Below are 20,430 nucleotides of genomic sequence, written 5' to 3'. Positions count from 1 at the left end.
TGGTGCAAGCATCATGATATGGGCATGTTTCTCCTACTATGGTGTTGGGCCTATATATCGCATACCAGGTATCATGGATCAGTTTGGATATGTCAAAATACTTGAAGAGGTCATGTTGCCTTATGCTGAAGAGGACATGCCCTTGAAATGGGTGTTTCAACAACATAATGACCCCAAGCACACTAGTAACCAAGCAAAATCATGGTTCCAAAAAAACAAAATGAATGCCTCGCAGATGTGAAGAAATCATGAAAAACTGTGGTTATACAACTAAATACTAGTTTAGTGATTCACAGGATTGCTAAAAAGCAGTTTGAACATAATAGTTTTGAGTTTGTAGCGTCAACAGCAGATGCTACTATTATTGTGAACACCCCCTTTTCTACTTTTTTTTACTAATAGCCCAATTTCATAGCCTTAAGAGTGTGCATATCATGAGTGCTTGGTCTTGTTGGATTTGTGAGACTCTACTGAATCTACTGGTACCTTGTTTCCCATGTAACAATAAGAAATATACTCAAAACCTGGATTAATCTTTTAGTCACACAACACTACTACTATTCTGAACACTACTGTACATACAATTCAATAATAATTAACATCTTTCACTGAAGTTTCTATTCGAAGGATAGAGATCAGAGATGTGATTTTTTTTTTTCCACAGCCATTTTCGCATTTGAAAACGTGACATGATTTCTATCCAGTTACAAAAAGTCACTTTTCTGTTCTTCACTTTTTCAAAGGTTCCTCAACAAATTTCCCAAAGAGCTCTATGGCCCACAGTATCTGAATTATAAAGGCATCATGTAAAGGAAAAGCTGTTGGTTCAGATGGTAAATTCTATACTATACGTTTCATTAATTTTCTGAATCCACTTAGTCCTGTTAGGATCACAGGGGAGCTGGAGCCTGTTTCAGTGGTCACTGGGCAAGAAGCAGGGTACACTCTGAACAGGCCACCAGTCCACTGCAGGGCTGACATATACAGACACACAAACTCAGACACACTTGCACTTTGTAATGGTTGGAGCACAACTGGAGACCACAAAATAGAGAACCACACTCATGATGAATTTAAACAGTCTTTAATTAAAGCTGTAGCAGAGGCAAAATTCAAAACAGCGCAGCAGAGGATAAGTCCGCTCATGTCTCTGTGTAGTAAGAGGAAGAGGGGTTAACCACTGAGTCAGGCAGCGGGTCAGGATACGCTAGGAAGACAATCCATGAGACAATAGTGTCCATGTAGGAGCAAGCCAACTGGTTAACCAGGAACACAAGCAGAGGATCAAAACAGAGTGAAATTACGTACGAGGTCCAGTACACTAAACTTAGTAAACTCAAGGAGGCAGGGTAATTTGACAACTGGGAAACAACACGGAGAAAATCAGAATTACAATGTGCCTAAAATCTGGTAGGACATGAGGTAAATCAAGTGTTTTTCTTTTTCTTTACCCTTCCAACTTGATTAAATTCCTCCTCTGTGTTTGTAAATCAACAGAAGCTCTTAAAAATGGTGCATATTTTGTTCTATTCAGCACATATTGTAAAAGCTGCAGTGTATTTTTATTGGCAAATGAATATTTAATCTTTTTTTTTTTCCAATTTTTCTCCCCTCAGAGACAAATTGTGAGCTTGGATGAAGACACTGACAACCCAACCTTCTTAGAAAATTGAAATACATCAAAAGGGAATGAAGAGCCTTCATGATAAGCTATGTTGCACATCCATTTTTAAATTATTATATTACCTCACGTAACAAATAGGCATGAATTTGAAATCAAATAACAGCAATTGTGAACCACTGTGTTTCTACAGAAAATCAAATGGTTTGCACTAAAGGAAGCTGGTTGACAATCAGTAGCAGAACATATATTATAGTGGGCGATTTTAACATCCACACAGATGCTGAGAATGACAGCCTCAACACTGCATTTAATCTATTATTAGACTCAATTGGCTTTGCTCAAAATGTAAATGAGTCCACCCACCACTTTAATCATATCTTAGATCTTGTACTGACTTATGGTATGGAAATTGAAGACTTAACAGTATTCCCTGAAAACTCCCTTCTGTCTGATCATTTCTTAATAACATTTACATTTACTCTGATGGACTACCCAGCAGTGGGGAATAAGTTTCATTACAATAGAAGTCTTTCAGAAAGCGCTGTAACTAGGTTTAAGGATATGATTCCTTCTTTATGTTGTCTAATGCCATATACCAACACAGTGCAGAGTAGCTACCTAAACTCTGTAAGTGAGATAGAGTATCTCGTCAATAGTTTTACATCCTCATTGAAGACAACTTTGGATGCTGTAGCTCCTCTGAAAAAGAGAGCTTTAAATCAGAAGTGCCTGACTCCGTGGTATAACTCACAAACTCGCAGCTTAAAGCAGATAACCCGTAAGTTGGAGAGGAAATGGCGTCTCAATAATTTAGAAGATCTTCACTTAGCCCGGAAAAAGAGTCTGTTGCTCTATAAAAAAGCCCTCCGTAAAGCTAGAACATCTTACTACTCATCACTAATTGAAGAAAATAAGAACAACCCCAGGTTTCTTTTCAGCACTGTAGCCAGGCTGACAAAGAGTCAGAGCTCTATTGAGCCGAGTATTCCTTTAACTTTAACTAGTAATGACTTCATGACTTTCTTTGCTAATAAAATTTTAACTATTAGAGAAAAAATTACTCATAACCATGCCAAAGACGTATCGTTATCTTTGGCTGCTTTCAGTGATGCCGATATTTGGTTAGACTCTTTCTCGCCGATTGTTCTGAGTTATTTTCATTAGTTACTTCATCCAAACCATCAACATGTCTATTAGACCCCATTCCTACCAGGCTGCTCAAGGAAGCCCTACCATTATTTAATGCTTCGATCTTAAATATGATCAATCTATCTTTATTAGTTGGCTATGTACCACAGGCTTTTAAGGTGGCAGTAATTAAACCATTACTTAAAAAGCCATCACTTGACCCAGCTATCTTAGCTAATTATAGGCCAATCTCCAACCTTCCTTTTCTCTCAAAAATTCTTGAAAGGGTAGTTGTAAAACAGCTAACTGATCATCTGCAGAGGAATGGTCTATTTGAAGAGTTTCAGTCAGGTTTTAGAATTCATCATAGTACAGAAACAGCATTAGTGAAGGTTACAAATGATCTTCTTATGGCCTCAGACAGTGGACTCATCTCTGTGCTTGTTCTGTTAGACCTCAGTGCTGCTTTTGATACTGTTGACCATAAAATTTTATTACAGAGATTAGAGCATGCCATAGGTATTAAAGGCACTGCGCTGCGGTGGTTGGAATCATATTTATCTAATAGATTACAATTTGTTCATGTAAATGGGGAATCTTCTTCACAGACTAAGGTTAATTATGGAGTTCCACAAGGTTCTGTGCTAGGACCAATTTTATTCACTTTATACATGCTTCCCTTAGGCAGTATTATTAGCCGGCATTGCTTAAATTTTCATTGTTACGCAGATGATACCCAGCTTTATCTATCCATGAAGCCAGAGGACACACACCAATTAGCTAAACTGCAGGATTGTCTTACAGACATAAAGACATGGATGACTTCTAATTTCCTGCTTTTAAACTCAGATAAAACTGAAGTTATTGTACTTGGCCCCACAAATCTTAGAAACATGGTGTCTAACCAGATCCTTACTCTGGATGGCATTACCCTGACCTCTAGTAATACTGTGAGAAATCTTGGAGTCATTTTTGATCAGGATATGTCATTCAATGCGCATATTAAACAAATATGTAGGACTGCTTTTTTGCATTTACGCAATATCTCTAAAATTAGAAAGGTCTTGTCTCAGAGTGATGCTGAAAAACTAATTCATGCATTTATTTCCTCTAGGCTGGACTATTGTAATTCATTATTATCAGCAGCTAGAGTACTGACAGGGACTAGAAGGAGAGAGCATATCTCACCCATATTGGCCTCTCTTCATTGGCTTCCTGTTAATTCTAGAATAGAATTTAAAATTCTTCTTCTTACTTATAAGGTTTTGAATAATCAGGTCCCATCTTATCTTAGGGACCTCATAGTACCATATCACCCCAATAGAGCGCTTCGCTCTCAGACTGCAGGCTTACTTGTAGTTCCTAGGGTTTGTAAGAGTAGAATGGGAGGCAGAGCCTTCAGCTTTCAGGCTCCTCTCCTGTGGAACCAGCTCCCAATTCAGATCAGGGAGACAGACACCCTCTCTACTTTTAAGATTAGGCTTAAAACTTTCCTTTTTGCTAAAGCTTATAGTTAGGGCTGGATCAGGTGACCCTGAACCATCCCTTAGTTATGCTGCTATAGACGTAGACTGCTGGGGGGTTCCCATGATGCACTGAGTGTTTATTTCTCCTTTTGCTCTGTATGCACCACTCTGCATTTAATCATTAGTGATTGATCTCTGCTCCCCTCCACAGCATGTCTTTTTCCTGGTTCTCTCCCTCAGTCCCAACCAGTCCCAGCAGAAGACTGCCTCTCCCTGAGCCTGGTTCTGCTGGAGGTTTCTTCCTGTTAAAAGGGAGTTTTTCCTTCCCACTGTCGCCAAGTGCTTGCTCACAGGGGGTCGTTTTGGCCGTTGGGGTTTTTACGTAATTATTGTATGGCCTTGCCTTACAATATAAAGCGCCTTGGGGCAACTGTTTGTTGTGATTTGGCGCTATATAAATAAAATTGATTGATTGATTGATATAAAAAATTAACACATAGGATTCCTCTTTAATGTAACTGACAACTGTGTTATTTTTCCAAGACTCCTAACATTTATCGTCTTGTGCACTAGCTTAACTGAGCTTGTGTAAAGTCAATATAACAGAGATTTCCCTTTAATTCTGGTTACATTTAGTTCAAAAGTGTTGTGAATGTTAATATGAATGAATGTGACATCACTGCCTGTTAACAACAGTCCAACCTTCTCTCCCTCTGTTTCTTCATTCATCAACTCCTCCAAGTACTCCCTCCACCTTCTCAACACAATCTCTTCGGTTCCAGTTAAAGTGTTTTTGAAGTTCTCAGGGTGCATTTTCAGTTCTGTTCACTGCAGGGTCATTAACTCATTTTCACTTTTTGACCCATCTTTTAATTCACTATGTGCAACTGTTTGGAGAACCTTAAATAATCTATGCATTTCTCAATGACAGTAAATATTTGATGAAACCATATGACCCTGCAAACCGTGTCCAGTTAGACTTGATATTGAAATGGACTTATTTCACTATTCCAAAAATAATAATAATAATTCAGCTACTATATGTACCAAATCAGTGACCATCACAACAGAGTTTTAAGTTGGAGCTTAATATATGACAAATGTGTGCGTTCGTAACAGCATGTTTTGTTGGTGTGTTTGTGGAGGTGCTATTGAATTCTGTGGATTTGTACACTGGCAGTCTGTTTACAGTGAATTGTTAAAGGTGTGAGGCAGGTGAGGTGATGACTAACAGACTTTATTTCATGCGGGTTAATGTCTGTCCTTTTTTAGGTAGAGGTGCACAAAAGAGTTTCACAAGTGCTTGGGAGGCTGCAGAAGAGTTTTCAATATCACATTACGGAGATCATATTTAAATCAGTTTTTATGCTTTTAAAAATCTGATAATTTTTTTTTTAAAGATTATGAAATCCCACCAGTACTGTGACTGTTTTAGTCCATGAGCCAGTAGACAATTTTGACCTAATTATTATCAAAGTATACTATGACCTATGACCTAAAACAAAACAAAACATATGATAGCCATCCCAGGCTGGTAGCTGCAGCTAGGTAGGTGTCAGTGAAGGATTACATAGGGGTCAAAATTTAAAAATGTCTCAGTCATATTGAACATTATGTGACATTAATTTGACTGATCATAAAGATTACAAAAAGCTATAGTTTTGACTATTTATAACTGAATGTTAGGAAGTTATGTGTAAAAACCATGAAAATGGTGACAAAGGTCAGTTTCAATTTGTACATAGGTCAAAAGTTAAAGTTTCTCCAATTTTGGTAAAAAATGATTCAAATTATTGGTTAAGTTCATGGGATTAATTAATGGAATAGTTTTGACCGTGTTGAATACTTCGCTTCCAAAGTAAAGGTCAAATAAGGTCAACACATCCATTGGATTCTATAGCATATTACCCAATAACTTGATAACTAAGCATGAGAGATGGTGCAGAATATTCACTTTTAAAACTGTCAACTCGAACAATAATTTGCATCACTTTTCATAAAACTTGAGGCACCTTTAACTTTTGACCTCTGGACAAACTGAAATTGACCTTTGACACCATTTTTGCTGTTTTACTCCATACCTCCATAACATTCTTTGTGGTAAGATAAATAATGTAGTATATGTGCCAATATAATTGGAGCATTTTTCAATTTTGACCCCAGTGTAATGATCATTGACCCCTACCTAGCTATAGCTACCACCCTGGCATGGATATCGTACATTTTTGTATAGGTCATGATATACAGAGGATGGATTATAAGCAGGCATGCATATAACTGGTACTCATGGTGCTTGTGCATGCTAAAAATAAATGATGCACAGCGGAAACATACTTCATAAGAGGAAAACAATGACAGATTGTAGGAAAAGCGTTTCTCTCTGCTTTGCATCAATGATGTTTCGCACACATGAGCACCATGAGTACCAGTTATGTGCACCCCGATTATAAGTGTTGTTTAATAATTTTAAGTGGTACCAAAAACCTGCTTGGCCCATAGACTATTTGTAGAAATTCTCCTGTTATAAGGAAAATTCTTGCCCGAAATCACTCAGTTTAGACTTTTGTAATATATGTCACAGAAATCCATATTTGGACTTCTATTTGCTCTGAAAGACATGCCCGCTGGGCAAGTCTGCCTTGTGTACAGTATGACCCCTTTACCAGACTAAATTGCTGATTAATGGTATGTAAATGTATTGTTCATAATTGTAAATATTTGTTCTTTACATTTTTGTTTTGACTGTTACACATTCAACATTGATTGTACATAAATAAAAGTTTCTATTTATTGTAGAACCTGTAAATCTGTCATCATTTGTGACCACCAGTTGGGTATTGTCATCCATCAGCTTGTTTGTCCTCCTGTCTCTGTCTACCTGTGTATCTCACCATTTTGATATCAGTGATGCATCCTGGGATATTGATCACCTTTTTCCTGGGGAAATAGGTTGAACTTTTTCAATAAGGTGGTAAATGGCTCACTATTCATGCATTCCACTTCATTCATTCCACTTCACACGAGCTGCCTGTAATTTTCTTTATGCATGACAAGTTTTATTGGCAATTAACCTTTCGTAATCGACTGCCTGTTTTGCAAGAAACAAGTTGTCACACAATAAGCTGACACCCATGTGTAGAATGCAAAAAAAAAAAAAAAAATGTAGAGAAATTTACAATGATCATGACTTATATACTAGGGGAGCTATGACCCCCCCCCCCCCCCCCCCAACTTTTTTAGGTTCCTTAGATGACCCCAAAACACAATCAGGATGTTCCCAAAAATAAAAACTGCATGGCCAGTCATCCAAGATGGCCACCAAAATAGGTTTTTTTTCCCACTAAAATGCTTTTACACAACATATAAACAACTTAAATATCACAAAGATTCAATGGGAAGACCATTGCAGGTCACAGCAAACTCATTTGTGCCTAAACTAAATTAATTCATGGGTTTAAGATTCAAAATGGCGTCCAAAATGGCCACCAATAGATACATTAAAATACATAGTAGGAACAAAAAATAGACTTAATAATGACAGAAATCATTGGTGTTTTAGTGAAAAAACCTATTTTGGCAGCCATCTTAGACACCATCTTGGATAACTGGCTTGAGGCCAGTTTTCATTTTTGGGAACATCCTGATTGTGTTCTGGGGTCATCTAAGGAACCTAAAAAAGTTGGTTTGATTTAGTCCTGGGGGGGGGGGGGGGGTGCAAAGGTAGTAGTCGTAGCTCCCCTAGTAATAGTAGTGTGTGCTTTATATGTAGAAAGTGTGAACTGTAAAATAGCTGTATTATTTAAAAAAAGGTTGTTAAGCTTGGATATTTATTGTTTTGGCAGGCACACTGTCTGTCTTCTTCATGCTGTTAGAATGTCTGGCTGACATACAGGTTCAGTTAGGCTCTAGATGAAAAATATACAGCTGCAGATTCCACTGTTTAAAAGCTCTGGTATGTAAGCACGGCTCAACAAATAGGGAAACAGATTCCCACCCCCTTTGAGGGGCCGGCTTATGTACACTCAACAAAAATATAAACGCAACACTTTTGGTTTTGCTCCCATTTTGTATGAGATGAACTCAAAGATCTAAAACTTTTTCCACATACACAATATCACCATTTCTCTCAAATATTGTTCACAAACCAGTCTAAATCTGTGATAGTGAGCACTTCTCCTTTGCTGAGATAATCCATCCCACCTCACAGGTGTGCCATATCAAGATGCTGATTAGACACCATGATTAGTGCACAGGTGTGCCTTAGACTGCCCACAATAAAAGGCCACTCTGAAAGGTGCAGTTTTATCACACAGCACAATGCCACAGATGTCGCAAGATTTGAGGGAGCGTGCAATTGGCATGCTGACAGCAGGAATGTCAACCAGAGTTGTTGCTCGTGTATTGAATGTTCATTTCTCTACCATAAGCCGTCTCCAAAGTTGTTTCAGAGAATTTGGCAGTACATCCAACCAGCCTCACAACCGCAGACCACGTGTAACCACACCAGCCCAGGACCTCCACATCCAGCATGTTCACCTCCAAGATCATCTGAGACCAGCCATTCGGACAGCTGCTGAAACAATCGGTTTGCATAACCAATGAATTTCTGCACAAACTGTCAGAAACCATCTCAGGGAAGCTCATCTGCATGCTAGTCGTCCTCATCGGGGTCTCGACCTGACTCCAGTTCGTCGTCGTTAGCGACTTGAGTGGGCAAATGCTCACATTCACTGGCGTTTGGCACGTTGGAGAGGTGTTCTCTTCACGGATGATGCGAAGGAGATGTGTTGCACTGCATGAGGCAAATGGTGGTCACACCAGATACTGACTGGTATCCCCCCCCAATAAAACAAAACTGCACCTTTCAGAGTGGCCTTTTATTGTGGACAGTCTAAGGCACACCTGTGCACTAATCATGGTGTCTAATCAGCATCTTGGTATGGCACACCTGTGAGGTGGGATGGATTATCTCAGCAAAGGAGAAGTGCTCACTATCACAGATTTAGACTGGTTTGTGAACAATATTTGAGGGAAATGGTGATATTGTGTATGTGGAAAAAGTTTTAGATCTTTGAGTTCATCTCATACAAAATGGGAGCAAAACCAAAAGTGTTGCGTTTATATTTTTGTTGAGTATATTTCCATGAAACAGACAACCCTTTTCTTAGAAAGCCCACAATGAGAGAACCTAACAAATCCACTTCTTAGAAATCCTCCAACACTCTGAGACCACCACATGCAGGACAAATGACACGTTACTCTCTTTATTTGCACATAAGGTCTCTAACTTCAAACGCAGAGAAGCAAATGCAAGACAGGAGGATAATACTGAATGACTGCTACTAAAACGGTTTGGATTTTGCTCAGATCGTTAAACTTTTCACAGTGGTGAACCATGATCACCTTCTATATGTGCTTATTGAGTTGCAGAACTGTGCAAACATCTTAAGCAGCCTTGTGTTTCTGTATAAATGTGGTATTCTTTAACATGAAATGACATTAAATGAAGTCCATCTCACCTACTGAATGAGAGACCCACCCTTTATCTGAAGTAAAACGAGTTGTGGCCAACTGTTCCTTTCCATGTAAAGTGACAGGCACAATACACACACACACACACACAAATATACAGTTGTATGCAAAAGTTTGGGCACCCCTGATAATTTTCCTGATTTTCCTTTATAAATCATTGGTTGTCTGGATCAGAAATTTCAGCTGGAGTCCAACACCCACTGGGAACAGGTCTAATGCGATGCTGAGAATGAGGACACAATGCCTGTCTTATAGAGACCAAATAATGCAATACAAAGGTTGATTCATCTTTTAAAAAATTGGGGGGGGGGAGGTGATGACAAAAGCATGGTCAAAATTTTGTCATGTTTATTTGTTGGCATAGTCTTGCAGTTTGATTATTATTGTGATAATATTTCCTTTGCTCTGTGTGTCCTTTACTGAAAAAAGAGAATAGTTAATCAGCTATGAAATGAACGAAATGGGGCGAAATGGAGCCTAATAATCATGAAACGGGGGTAAAAAGTAACGAAATGGAGCAGACTGACTCCAAATATAATTAAATATGATTCACTTAATTACTTTTATTTTATTATTTTTAAGCGAAATGGAGCGAAATGGGGACTGATCATAACGAAATAGGGGTTTAAAAGTAACGAAATGGAGCAGACTGACCCAGACTGGCTCCAAATATGATTAAATATGATTCAATTCATTTCTTTTATTTAATTATTTTTAAGCAAAATGGGACTGATAATAACGAAACGGGGGTTAAAAGTAGCGAAATGGAGCAGACTGACCCACTGACTGAAGTTTCATCTCTTGAACACCAGATGGTGCACCTGCCCCTACTACATGTAGTGCATCTCACAAAAACAAAAGCGAAACAATTAATTAGTTGTAGTCAGCCTGGTTCAGTCTGCTCCATTTCGTTACATTTTACCCCCATTTCGTGATTATCAGTACCCATTTCGCTCCATTTCGTATTTTAGTATGGTTTGTTTCAATTGGTACATCTAAAAGAATTAAGTTGTTTGAACTTACAGTAAATAAGTTAACTTATTAACTTAAGTTCAAATAACTTAATTCTTTTAGATGTACCAATTGAAGTGACTTTTTAAGTTGGTTCTTTTCTCATCATCATCACCTTCCTCTTCATCCTTTAATTGTAGGAAAGTTGATTTGCAAAAATATCCTGTCCTCTACAATGACTCCAGTTCTGTACAAACTTGCATAAAGCTGGCCTAATGTTCATTAATACTTGTTTGCAAACAGACAAAATATTATTTGAAGAATATATCTGTTTTTTCTCAGTTTGAAACATACCTTTTGATGTGGTAATAATCCAACTGAATTGAAAACAAGAAAAATTTGTGTTTATAACACCCCCTTTAAATGGGGAATCAGCAAACTATAAAGCCATGAGAGAAAAATTGTCAATAAATTTTGTGTTCAGTGTGTTCCAAAGAAAGGTTTTAACACTTGCCAAAACTATACCCCCATTTTTAAAATTTTCTGTATTGACATAACAATAGCAGATGGACTAATGAAGTTATTTTATGGTGATCAGCTTAACAAACAGTTTGTAAAACCACAACCACCAAACAGCATGCATGATCTTTTGTTTTTGTCACAGTGAGACAGAAAAATTTGGTTTTCAGAGTGAGGTTGTCCCCAAATCCCTTCACATCATTAATGATTAATTCAAGCACAAACAGTCATGTACTTCTGGGTCAGTTCTCATGTTCACAGGCCACATAACAGCTGATACACTGTATAAATCCTGATGTTTTCAGGGTTAACGCACATTTTTAAACTGTTTTCTGCCTCTATAATGTCTATGTCATCATACAAGTAACGCTCAAGTGTTGGGGCAGAATGGTCAAGAAAATCAGGACAAAACTGTGGAAAAAGACATTTTGTTTTTTGCATGGACATAAAATACATTTTTCTGCATTTTACAGTTTGTGATTGAGTTTGACTTAATTTCACCTCTTCTTTAAAGTACAAGGGCTGTCAATAAAGAAGCGGTCCTTTTTATTTTTTTCAAAAACTATATGGATTTCATTCATATGTTTTTACGTCAGACATGCTTGAACCCTCGTACACATGCGTGAGTTTTTTCACGCCTGTCGGTGACGTCATTCGCCTGTGAGCACTCCTTGTGGGAGGAGTCGTCCAGCCCCTCGTCGGAATTCCTTTGTCTGAGAAGTTGCTGAGAGACTGGCGCGTTGTTTGATCAAAATTTTTTCTAAACCTGTGAGACACATCGAAGTGGACACGGTTCGAAAAATTAAGCTGGTTTTCAGTGAAAATTTTAACGGCTGATGAGAGATTTTGAGGTGATACTGTCGCTTTAAGGACTTTTCACGGTGCGAGACGTCGCGCAGCGCTCTCAGGCGGCGTCATCAGCCTGTTCAAGCTGAAAACCTCCACATTTCAGGCTCTATTGATCCAGGACGTCGTGAGAGAACAGAGAAGTTTCAGAAGAAGTCGGTTTCAGCATTTTATCCGGATATTCCACTGTTAAAGGAGATTTTTTTAATGAAAGACGTGTGGACGGGTCCGCGCGTCGGGACGCAGCCGCCGCGACGCTCCGCCACAGGAAAAACACCTCTGTTGAAAGCCTTAAGGACAAGTTGGAACATGTCCTGCCTGTTAAACAATTTCTCATATACTCACTCCACTGAAAGCTATCAAAAGCCGCCTGGATTTTACAAATGGTTATCAACACGGAGGTGTTTTTCCTGTGCCGGCGCACCGCGTTGGCTGTGTCCCGACGCGCGGATCCGTCCGCACGTCTTTCATTAAAAAAATCTCCTTTAACAGTGGAATATCCGAATAAAATGCTGAAACCGACTTCTTCTGAAACTTCTCTGTTCTCTCACGACGTCCTGGATCAATAGAGCCTGAAATGTGGAGGTTTTCAGCTTGAACAGGCTGATGACGCTGCCTGAGAGCGCTGAGCGACGTCTCGCACCGTGAAAAGTCCTTAAAGCGACAGTATCACCTCAAAATCTCTCATCAGCCGTTAAAATTTTCACTGAAAACCAGCTTAATTTTTCGAACCGTGTCCACTTCGATGTGTCTCACAGGTTTAGAAAAAATTTTGATCAAACAAAGCGCCAGTCTCTCAGCAACTTCTCAGACAAAGGAATTCCGACGAGGGGCTGGATGACTCCTCCCACAAGGAGTGCTCACAGGCGAATGACGTCACCGACAGGCGTGGAAAAACTCACGCATGCGCACGAGGGTTCAAGCATGCCTGACGTAAAAACATATGAATGAAATCCATATAGTTTTTGAAAAAAATAAAAAGGACCGTTACTTTATTGACAGCCCTCGTATATGTTGATCCAAGCATTAGTGTGTGTTGTGCCGACAAGTCCCCACTTGTGTGAGCTTTGGTCAACATGTGTTGTGTTGGTGAGACACAAGGCTGTTCACCAGTTTAATGACAGTACAGCAAGAGTGTAGAGGACAGATTTCTATGTATATTTAGAGAAAATACTGTGGTCACCATTCAGGGGCAGCGTGGTGGATAAGCAGTTAGTGCGCTTGTTAGCAGTGTAGAATGGTCCCAGTTCAAGGCCACCCCTGCTCATTCTCTGTGTAGTGTGGAGGAGTGTCAGGAAGGCCATCTGACATAAAAGTTGTGCCAAAGCAACATGCAGATCCTGGATGTACTGTGGTGCCCCTGAGTGCAGAGTGGAAGAAGCCAAAGGAACTTAATGTTCCATTTCCTGCTGCAGTGCTGGTTTCAGTAGATTTAGATCATTTCTGCTCAGTGGATTTACTTTTGATCATTTTTTTAAATATCTTTTTTTGTTACAGTGTTTATGAGAGAAACTGACTCTACAGACATATCAAAACAAAGCTGATATGTCTGTAATCCACTAAGCATACTTGTTAAAGTTCTCCTCTGATCAGTGATCACAGTGTAGCTGCAGATATACAGCACTCAAACTTCTGCTAAATTGTAGTTGAGATTTCTTTCATTAATAGGACAAATTTCCTAGAAGGGCAAAAGGCAAAGAGCACTGGCCCATGGATGATGGAATGCTATGATGATTAAACTGATGACGTCTGTGTCAGAGACTGTGGTCATGTTCACATTACCAGCTGAAATTATCACAATCTCATTTGTTGCCAGGCTACATTCATGTTTATTGGTGGACTGTGTTAGATGGGACCATTCACAGAGCATTCACATCAAGAGAAATGAGATATGAATCACGTCCGAGTTTAATCTAGAACCATATATACAGGTTGTCCAATCAGTGTGAAAACATCTGAATTCAAATACTTGAAAATTTCAGAGCCAACTATTGTGAGTGTTCTTAGTGCAGACCAAGGGTTACAAATCCAACACAACAACGCTACACACACACACACACACACTCTCGCAACAGTATCAGGCAAGTAAGTACTTGATTCAGGCCAATTTTGCTGGTATGTGAATGTGAATCAGGTTCCACATTTTGTTGTTTGAGATTTGGACCACGTGGGTCACTTTCACATTACTGGCAAAAGTAACCTGAATCTGATTTATTTATCTAGTTACTTATTTTGTTTGATTGATTGATTGATTTCTTGTGTTCACACACATTAAATAAATAACTAAGTAGCGTGCTTACGCACAAAAACCTAGCATACATCCGTTTCCACACCAATGTTCTGATGTATCAAAAGTGAAATGACTGTGGAAATGTGCGGTGCGTCATGCAAAAATCCTGGCTGGCGTATGCACGTTTCTTCAGCTATTGTTCCACTGTGGACATGTAATGGCAAACTGACACGAGCATGCCTTTTATAAACATACTTTAACAGCTGCACACAAGAAGGAAAGAACACACAACTGCTTTATCAAGCCATGACAATGTAAACAAGACAAATAATTACCTTTTTAGATGGCTCAAAATGCTTTCTGCAAGTAGTTAGGCGCATGCGTGCGCACGTGAACGGCCCCAGCTGCAGCCTCCTCTGTGATTCAGGAAGTGATTAGAGCCATTTTTAACAGCCAATTTGCAGAAAAAAATGATTAATCCGCCATGAAATAATTATTTTATATATGCAGCGTCCAACACAGAGCGCATGGCAGCTAGCAGAATAAAGAACGGCGTCCAGCTGTGAACACAGCGGGTGGGATCGTCACAGTGAGGTTTGTACTATTGAGTGAGTCTCAGGCATGCTTGTGTCAGCGGACCTTAAAGGTGATCTGGGAACCATTAATAGTGGTAAAACATGAGGTCATCAGAGTGATGTGCACATTAGCGACACAGTGATGAGCAATTAACACACTCGTGTTTGCAATTACATGGATGGATATAAAACCATGTGCAAAGTGATGCATAAAATGGCACTAATAATGGAGTTGCGCACAGAACTGCAGCCGGCCCAGAGTGCAATACGGCGAGGAGCCAGGTCCACACAGGTGCTGACCACGCTGGGCATCCTGGCATCATGGGCATTCCAGCATGAGCTGGCTGATTGGTCAGGCGTGTGTCAGTCAACCTTGAGCTGAGCCATGCCAGCTGTGTGGAACGCAGTCATCCAAAAGTCATCCAGATACATTGCACCTAAAATGCGCATCAGACTGATGGCTGGCACAGTGCACGATGGTTGGCTGCTTGCTGTATAAATAGTGTATTTGTGTAACTGATCTGAACGTAAACCAGCACAGGCACATTTGGGACAATTATTATTGTCTTTTTTTGCTTGATGTGAGCTGCAGAGCTTCTTAACAGGCTTCCTGTCTTCAGTATTTGTCAATAAATGCATGTGTAAGTTGTGAATGTCACACTGTCAGTGGAGGCATGCCTCACCTTTTTAAGCTCACAGTATGTCGGCCTCACGCACACACGCCATCACTCTCACAAACATTTTTTCAGTATGACTTGGGTCTCTGAATGTGAACGTAGTGGAAGATTGTCTCCCCACATTTGCAGAATTTTTTTAAGGTTTAAGAGTTTTATGAAATCAATATTGAGCACAAAGATTGATTTAAAACATTTTGTTAGTGTTAGTCTGAGAATTCTTCTAAACGACACACAACAGAAATGTTTCTGTCAGTTGTCGATCATATTCTTTATTTTCTGTGTGCTTTAAGGAGGAATCAGTTGACTGTAGGTCAGATAAGTTGACATTTTGTCCTGGGATGTGACTGCTGTCCAATGAGAACAGTGTTGTTGTGTTTTATTTCACGTGTCAGCCACTGTCACACACTTCGATTTTCCCCCCAGTAAGTAAACATCTGGCACAGTGATGTGATCAAACCTTCCTGTTCTAACGTTCTGCAAACACTCACTTTCCTGGGTATCTTATGATTGCTGGGGCAGGTGTATTGATGTCTCAGATCTTATTCCTACCTTTGAGCTAAGTATCTTCTCAGCACCTGTCTTACCTTCTGCAGGTTTTTAGCTGTGGTTGACCTTCTTGACACCAGCAATTGAAACTTTGCTTGGGCCAAAGTGTGACAGCTGCAGAGCAGTGCACAATGACAGAGGTAGCGAGGTCCTGGCGAGGTGGATGACTGAGTTAATGTCGCACTCACGCTTGACACACAGCTTGATGTCATCCGTGCACAGGAGGTGGCTGACTCCATACTCCACTCTTGAAAAGACATCTGTATCCACTGTTCTGTCCTAAATTAAAGTGTACAGTAGTGTTCAGAATAATAGTAGTGCTATGTGACTAAAAAGATTAATCCAGGTTTTGAGTATATTTCTTATTGTTACATGGGAAACAAGGTACCAGTAGATTCAGTAGATTCTCACAAATCCAACAAGACCAAGCATTCATGATATGCACACTCTTAAGGCTATGAGATTGGGCTATTAGTAAAAAGAAGTAGAAAAGGGGGTGTTCACAATAATACTGTAGTAGTGTGGCATTCAGTCAGTGAGTTCGTCAGTTTTGTGGAACAAACAGGTGTGAATCAGGTGTCCCCTATTTAAGGATGAAGCCAGCACCTGTTGAACATGCTTTTCTCTTTGAAAGCCTGAGGAAAATGGGACATTCAAGACATTGTTCAGAACAGCGTAGTTTGATTAAAAAGTTGATTGGAGAGGGGAAAACTTATACGCAGGTGCAAAAAATTATAGGCTGTTCATCTACAATGATCTCCAATGCTTTAAAATGGACAAAAAAAACAGAGACGTGTAGAAGAAAATGGAAAACAACCATCAATGGATAGAAGAATAACCAGAATGGCAAAGGCTCACCCATTGATCAGCTCCAGGATGATCAAAGACAGTCTGGAGTTACCTGTAAGTGCTGTGACAGTTAGAAGACGCCTGTGTGAAGCTAATTTATTTGCAAGAATCCCCCGCAAAGTCCCTCTGTTAAATAAAAGACATGTGCAGAAGAGGTTACAATTTGCCAAAGAACACAACAACTGGCCTAAAGAGAAATGGAGGAATATTTTGTGGACTGATGAGAGTAAAATTGTTCTTTTTGGGTCCAAGGGCCGCAGACAGTTTGTGAGACGACCCCCAAACTCTGAATTCAAGCCACAGTTCACAGTGAAGACAGTGAAGCATAGTGGTGCAAGCGTCATGATATGGGCATGTTTCTCCTACTATGGTGTTGGGCCTATATATCGCATACCAGGTATCATAGATCAGTTTGGATATGTCAAAATACTTGAAGAGGTCATGTTGCCTTATGCTGGAGAGGACATGCTCTTGAAATGGGTGTTTCAACAAGACAATGACCCCAAGCACACTAGTAAACCAGCAAAATCTTGCAAAACAATGCCTTGCAGATGTGAAGAAATCATTAAAAACTGTGGTTATACAACTAAATACTAGTTTAGTGATTCACAGGATTGGTAAAAAAGCAGTTTGAACATAATAGTTTTGAGTTTGTAGCATCAACAGCAGATGCTGCTATTATTGTGAACACCCCCTTTTCTACTTTTTTTTTTTTACTAATAGCCCAATTTCATAGCCTTAAGAGTGTGCATATCATGAATGCTTGGATTTGTGAGAATCTACTGAATCTACTGGTACCTTGTTTCCCATGTAACAATAAGAAACATACTCAAAACCTGGATTAATCTTTTTAGTCACATAGCACTACTATTATTCTGAACACTACTGTATGTCATCACGAACAAACCCTGAAAGTCTCATGCTTCTTTCATTTAGTGCAGAATTCTTCTGATAATAACAGCTTAACAGCCCCAAGACCTTAACCACCTGCAATGCCATCCTCATGAACAAGAAACCTGAATAGCACGGTCCTATAGCAGCCCCGGGTGCTCGACCATCCATGGTTTATTGTCCCCATGCACAGTTGTGTGAGAGAGGACATTGTTTTCTGTCCTGAGTCATGATCGAGAGTAGGGTTGCCAACCGTCCCTTGAAAAACGGAATCGTCCCTTATTTGGAAATAAAAGTGTGCGTTCCGTATTGACCTGAAACGGGACGCAGTTTGTCCCGTATTTCTGTGAGAATCAAAAAGTCTGGCGCTTTATATGGAAACTTACGATAAATTTGATCTCAGTCTCTCTCCTGTTCTTCACCAATGAGCTGACAGACACGAGTTGACGATACAGAATCACTCTTATCACATTGGTTGAGGGACATCTGCTCGCAAGAAGATCCCGGACGAGAATCATGAGCCGACGACGGTCGTCGGACGACCATAACAAAGTAGCGTGGCTGATACTGACACCGACACTGGCACTGCAGACATGCCTACGAACAGCAATGTCTGTAACGTCGTTACTCCTCCTCGAAAAAAAAAAACCCAACAAAAAAGAAAGCAAAAATACATGGGCAAATGGGAAAAGGTGCGCGACAACAGCTATAAGTATTGTAAGTATTGTTTACTTTTTCAGACTTTCACTGTTACATTGTTTTGGATGTTTGTTTTTTTTGTTAATTTATACACTTTTATAACAATAACATGACAGAGAAAGATTTATTTTTAAAGACATATTTTTTTATACTTTGAAGCAGGACAGGATGCTCATATTGAAATTGTGAGTGAAAATTTATTTTGCACTAAAAATAAATTGCTAAATTTGTTTTCCGCATGTTCATATCATAACAAATGCATGTGTGCATCTACTTAAATTCAGGGTCAAGTCAATAGTCAAATGGTTAAAAATCGTTTCACACACGCGCTGGGAAGGGTGAAGGCAGTGGTCAGTTGGCCGGTCCATGGAAATAGAGACTGGAATGGACGTCACGTGACTAGCGGCGTGGAGAGAGACCATGATCCTGTTAAACAGAAGCGATATGAGGAGAAAAAAGGCAGCCAGTGCTTCACCATCAACTGCACGAACCACAAAAACAAATTCTCCAATACTAAAATGAACTGTACAACAGCCTTAATGTAATTATGTAAAACAAATGTCTATTTTAAAGTCGTTATGCCGCAATTTAATGTCAATATACTGAGACTATAACTCAGCGCCATAAGTTCTTTTCATTAAGCTGCGTTCACATGCGGAAACAAAAATGTTTAAATATATTTATGTCTATATACGAGGGCTGTCAATAAAGTAACGGTCCTTTTTATTTTTTTCAAAAACTATATGGATTTCATTCATATGTTTTTACGTCAGACATGCTTGAACCCTCGTGCGCATGCGTGAGTTTTTCCACGCCTGTCGGTGACGTCATTCGCCTGTGAGCACTCCTTGTGGGAGGAGTCATCCAGCCCCTCGTCGGAATTCCTTTGTCTGAGAAGTTGCTGAGAGACTGGCGCGTTGTTTGATCAAAATTTTTTCTAAACCTGTGAGACACATCGAAGTGGACACGGTTCGAAAAATTAAGCTGGTTTTCAGTGAAAATTTTAACGACTGATGAGAGATTTTGAGGTGATTCTGTCGCTTTAAGGACTTCCCACGGTGCGAGACGTCGCTCAGCGCTCTCAGCCGCCGTCGTCAGCCTGTTCAAGCTGAAAACCTCCACATCTCAGGCTCTATTGATCCAGGACGTCGTGAGAGAACAGAGAAGTTTCAGAAGAAGTCGGTTTCAGCATTTTATCCGGATATTCCACTGTTAAAGGAGATTTTTTTAATGAAAGACGTGCGGACGGGTCCACGCGTCGGGACGCAGCCGACGCGGTGCGGCGGCACAGGAAAAACACCTCCGTGTTGATAACCATTTGTAAAATCCAGGCGGCTTTTGATGGCTTTCAGTGGAGTGAGTATATGAGAAATTGTTTAACAGCAGGACATGTTCCAACTTGTCCTTAAGGCTTCCAACAGAGGTGTTTTTCCTGTGGCAGAGCGTCGCGGCGGCTGCGTCCCGACGCGCGGACCCGTCCGCACGTCTTTCATTAAAAAAATCTCCTTTAACAGTGGAATATCCGGATAAAATGCTGAAACTGACTTCTTCTGAAACTTCTCTGTTCTCTCACGACGTCCTGGATCAATAGAACCTGAAATGTGGAGGTTTTCAGCTTGAACAGGCTGACGATGCCGCCTGAGAGCGCTGCACGACGTCTCGCACCGTGAAAAGTCCTTAAAGCGACAGAATCACCTCAAAATCTCTCATCAGCCGTTAAAATTTTCACTGAAAACCAGCTTAATTTTTCGAACCGTGTCCACTTCGATGTGTCTCACAGGTTTAGAAAAAATTTTGATCAAACAAAGCGCCAGTCTCTCAGCAACTTCTCAGACAAAGGAATTCCGACGAGGGGCTGGACGACTCCTCCCACAAGGAGTGCTCACAGGCGAATGAC

The 20,430-nt window shown here is 40.0% G+C and overlaps 1 protein-coding gene across 1 annotated transcript in view; it reads left to right on the top strand.

Annotated features, from left to right (window-relative positions):
* Positions 1-1,870, top strand: part of ldlra (low density lipoprotein receptor a) — a 37,512-nt gene extending 35,642 nt beyond the window's left edge. Inside the window, exon 18 of the mRNA XM_034189887.1 lies at positions 1,617-1,870. Within this exon, the coding sequence (XP_034045778.1) occupies positions 1,617-1,673 (57 nt within the window). The 3' untranslated portion in view covers positions 1,674-1,870. The remainder of the gene's footprint in view (positions 1-1,616) is intronic.
* The last annotated feature ends 18,560 nt before the right edge of the window (positions 1,871-20,430 follow it).

This window comes from Thalassophryne amazonica, chromosome 16 (genome assembly GCF_902500255.1).
Source record: "Thalassophryne amazonica chromosome 16, fThaAma1.1, whole genome shotgun sequence".
In the NCBI taxonomy this organism is placed as follows: Eukaryota; Metazoa; Chordata; class Actinopteri; order Batrachoidiformes; family Batrachoididae; genus Thalassophryne; species Thalassophryne amazonica.
The sequence above is the reverse complement of the archived record's forward strand: the minus strand, read 5'-3'. Positions and strand labels throughout refer to the sequence as shown.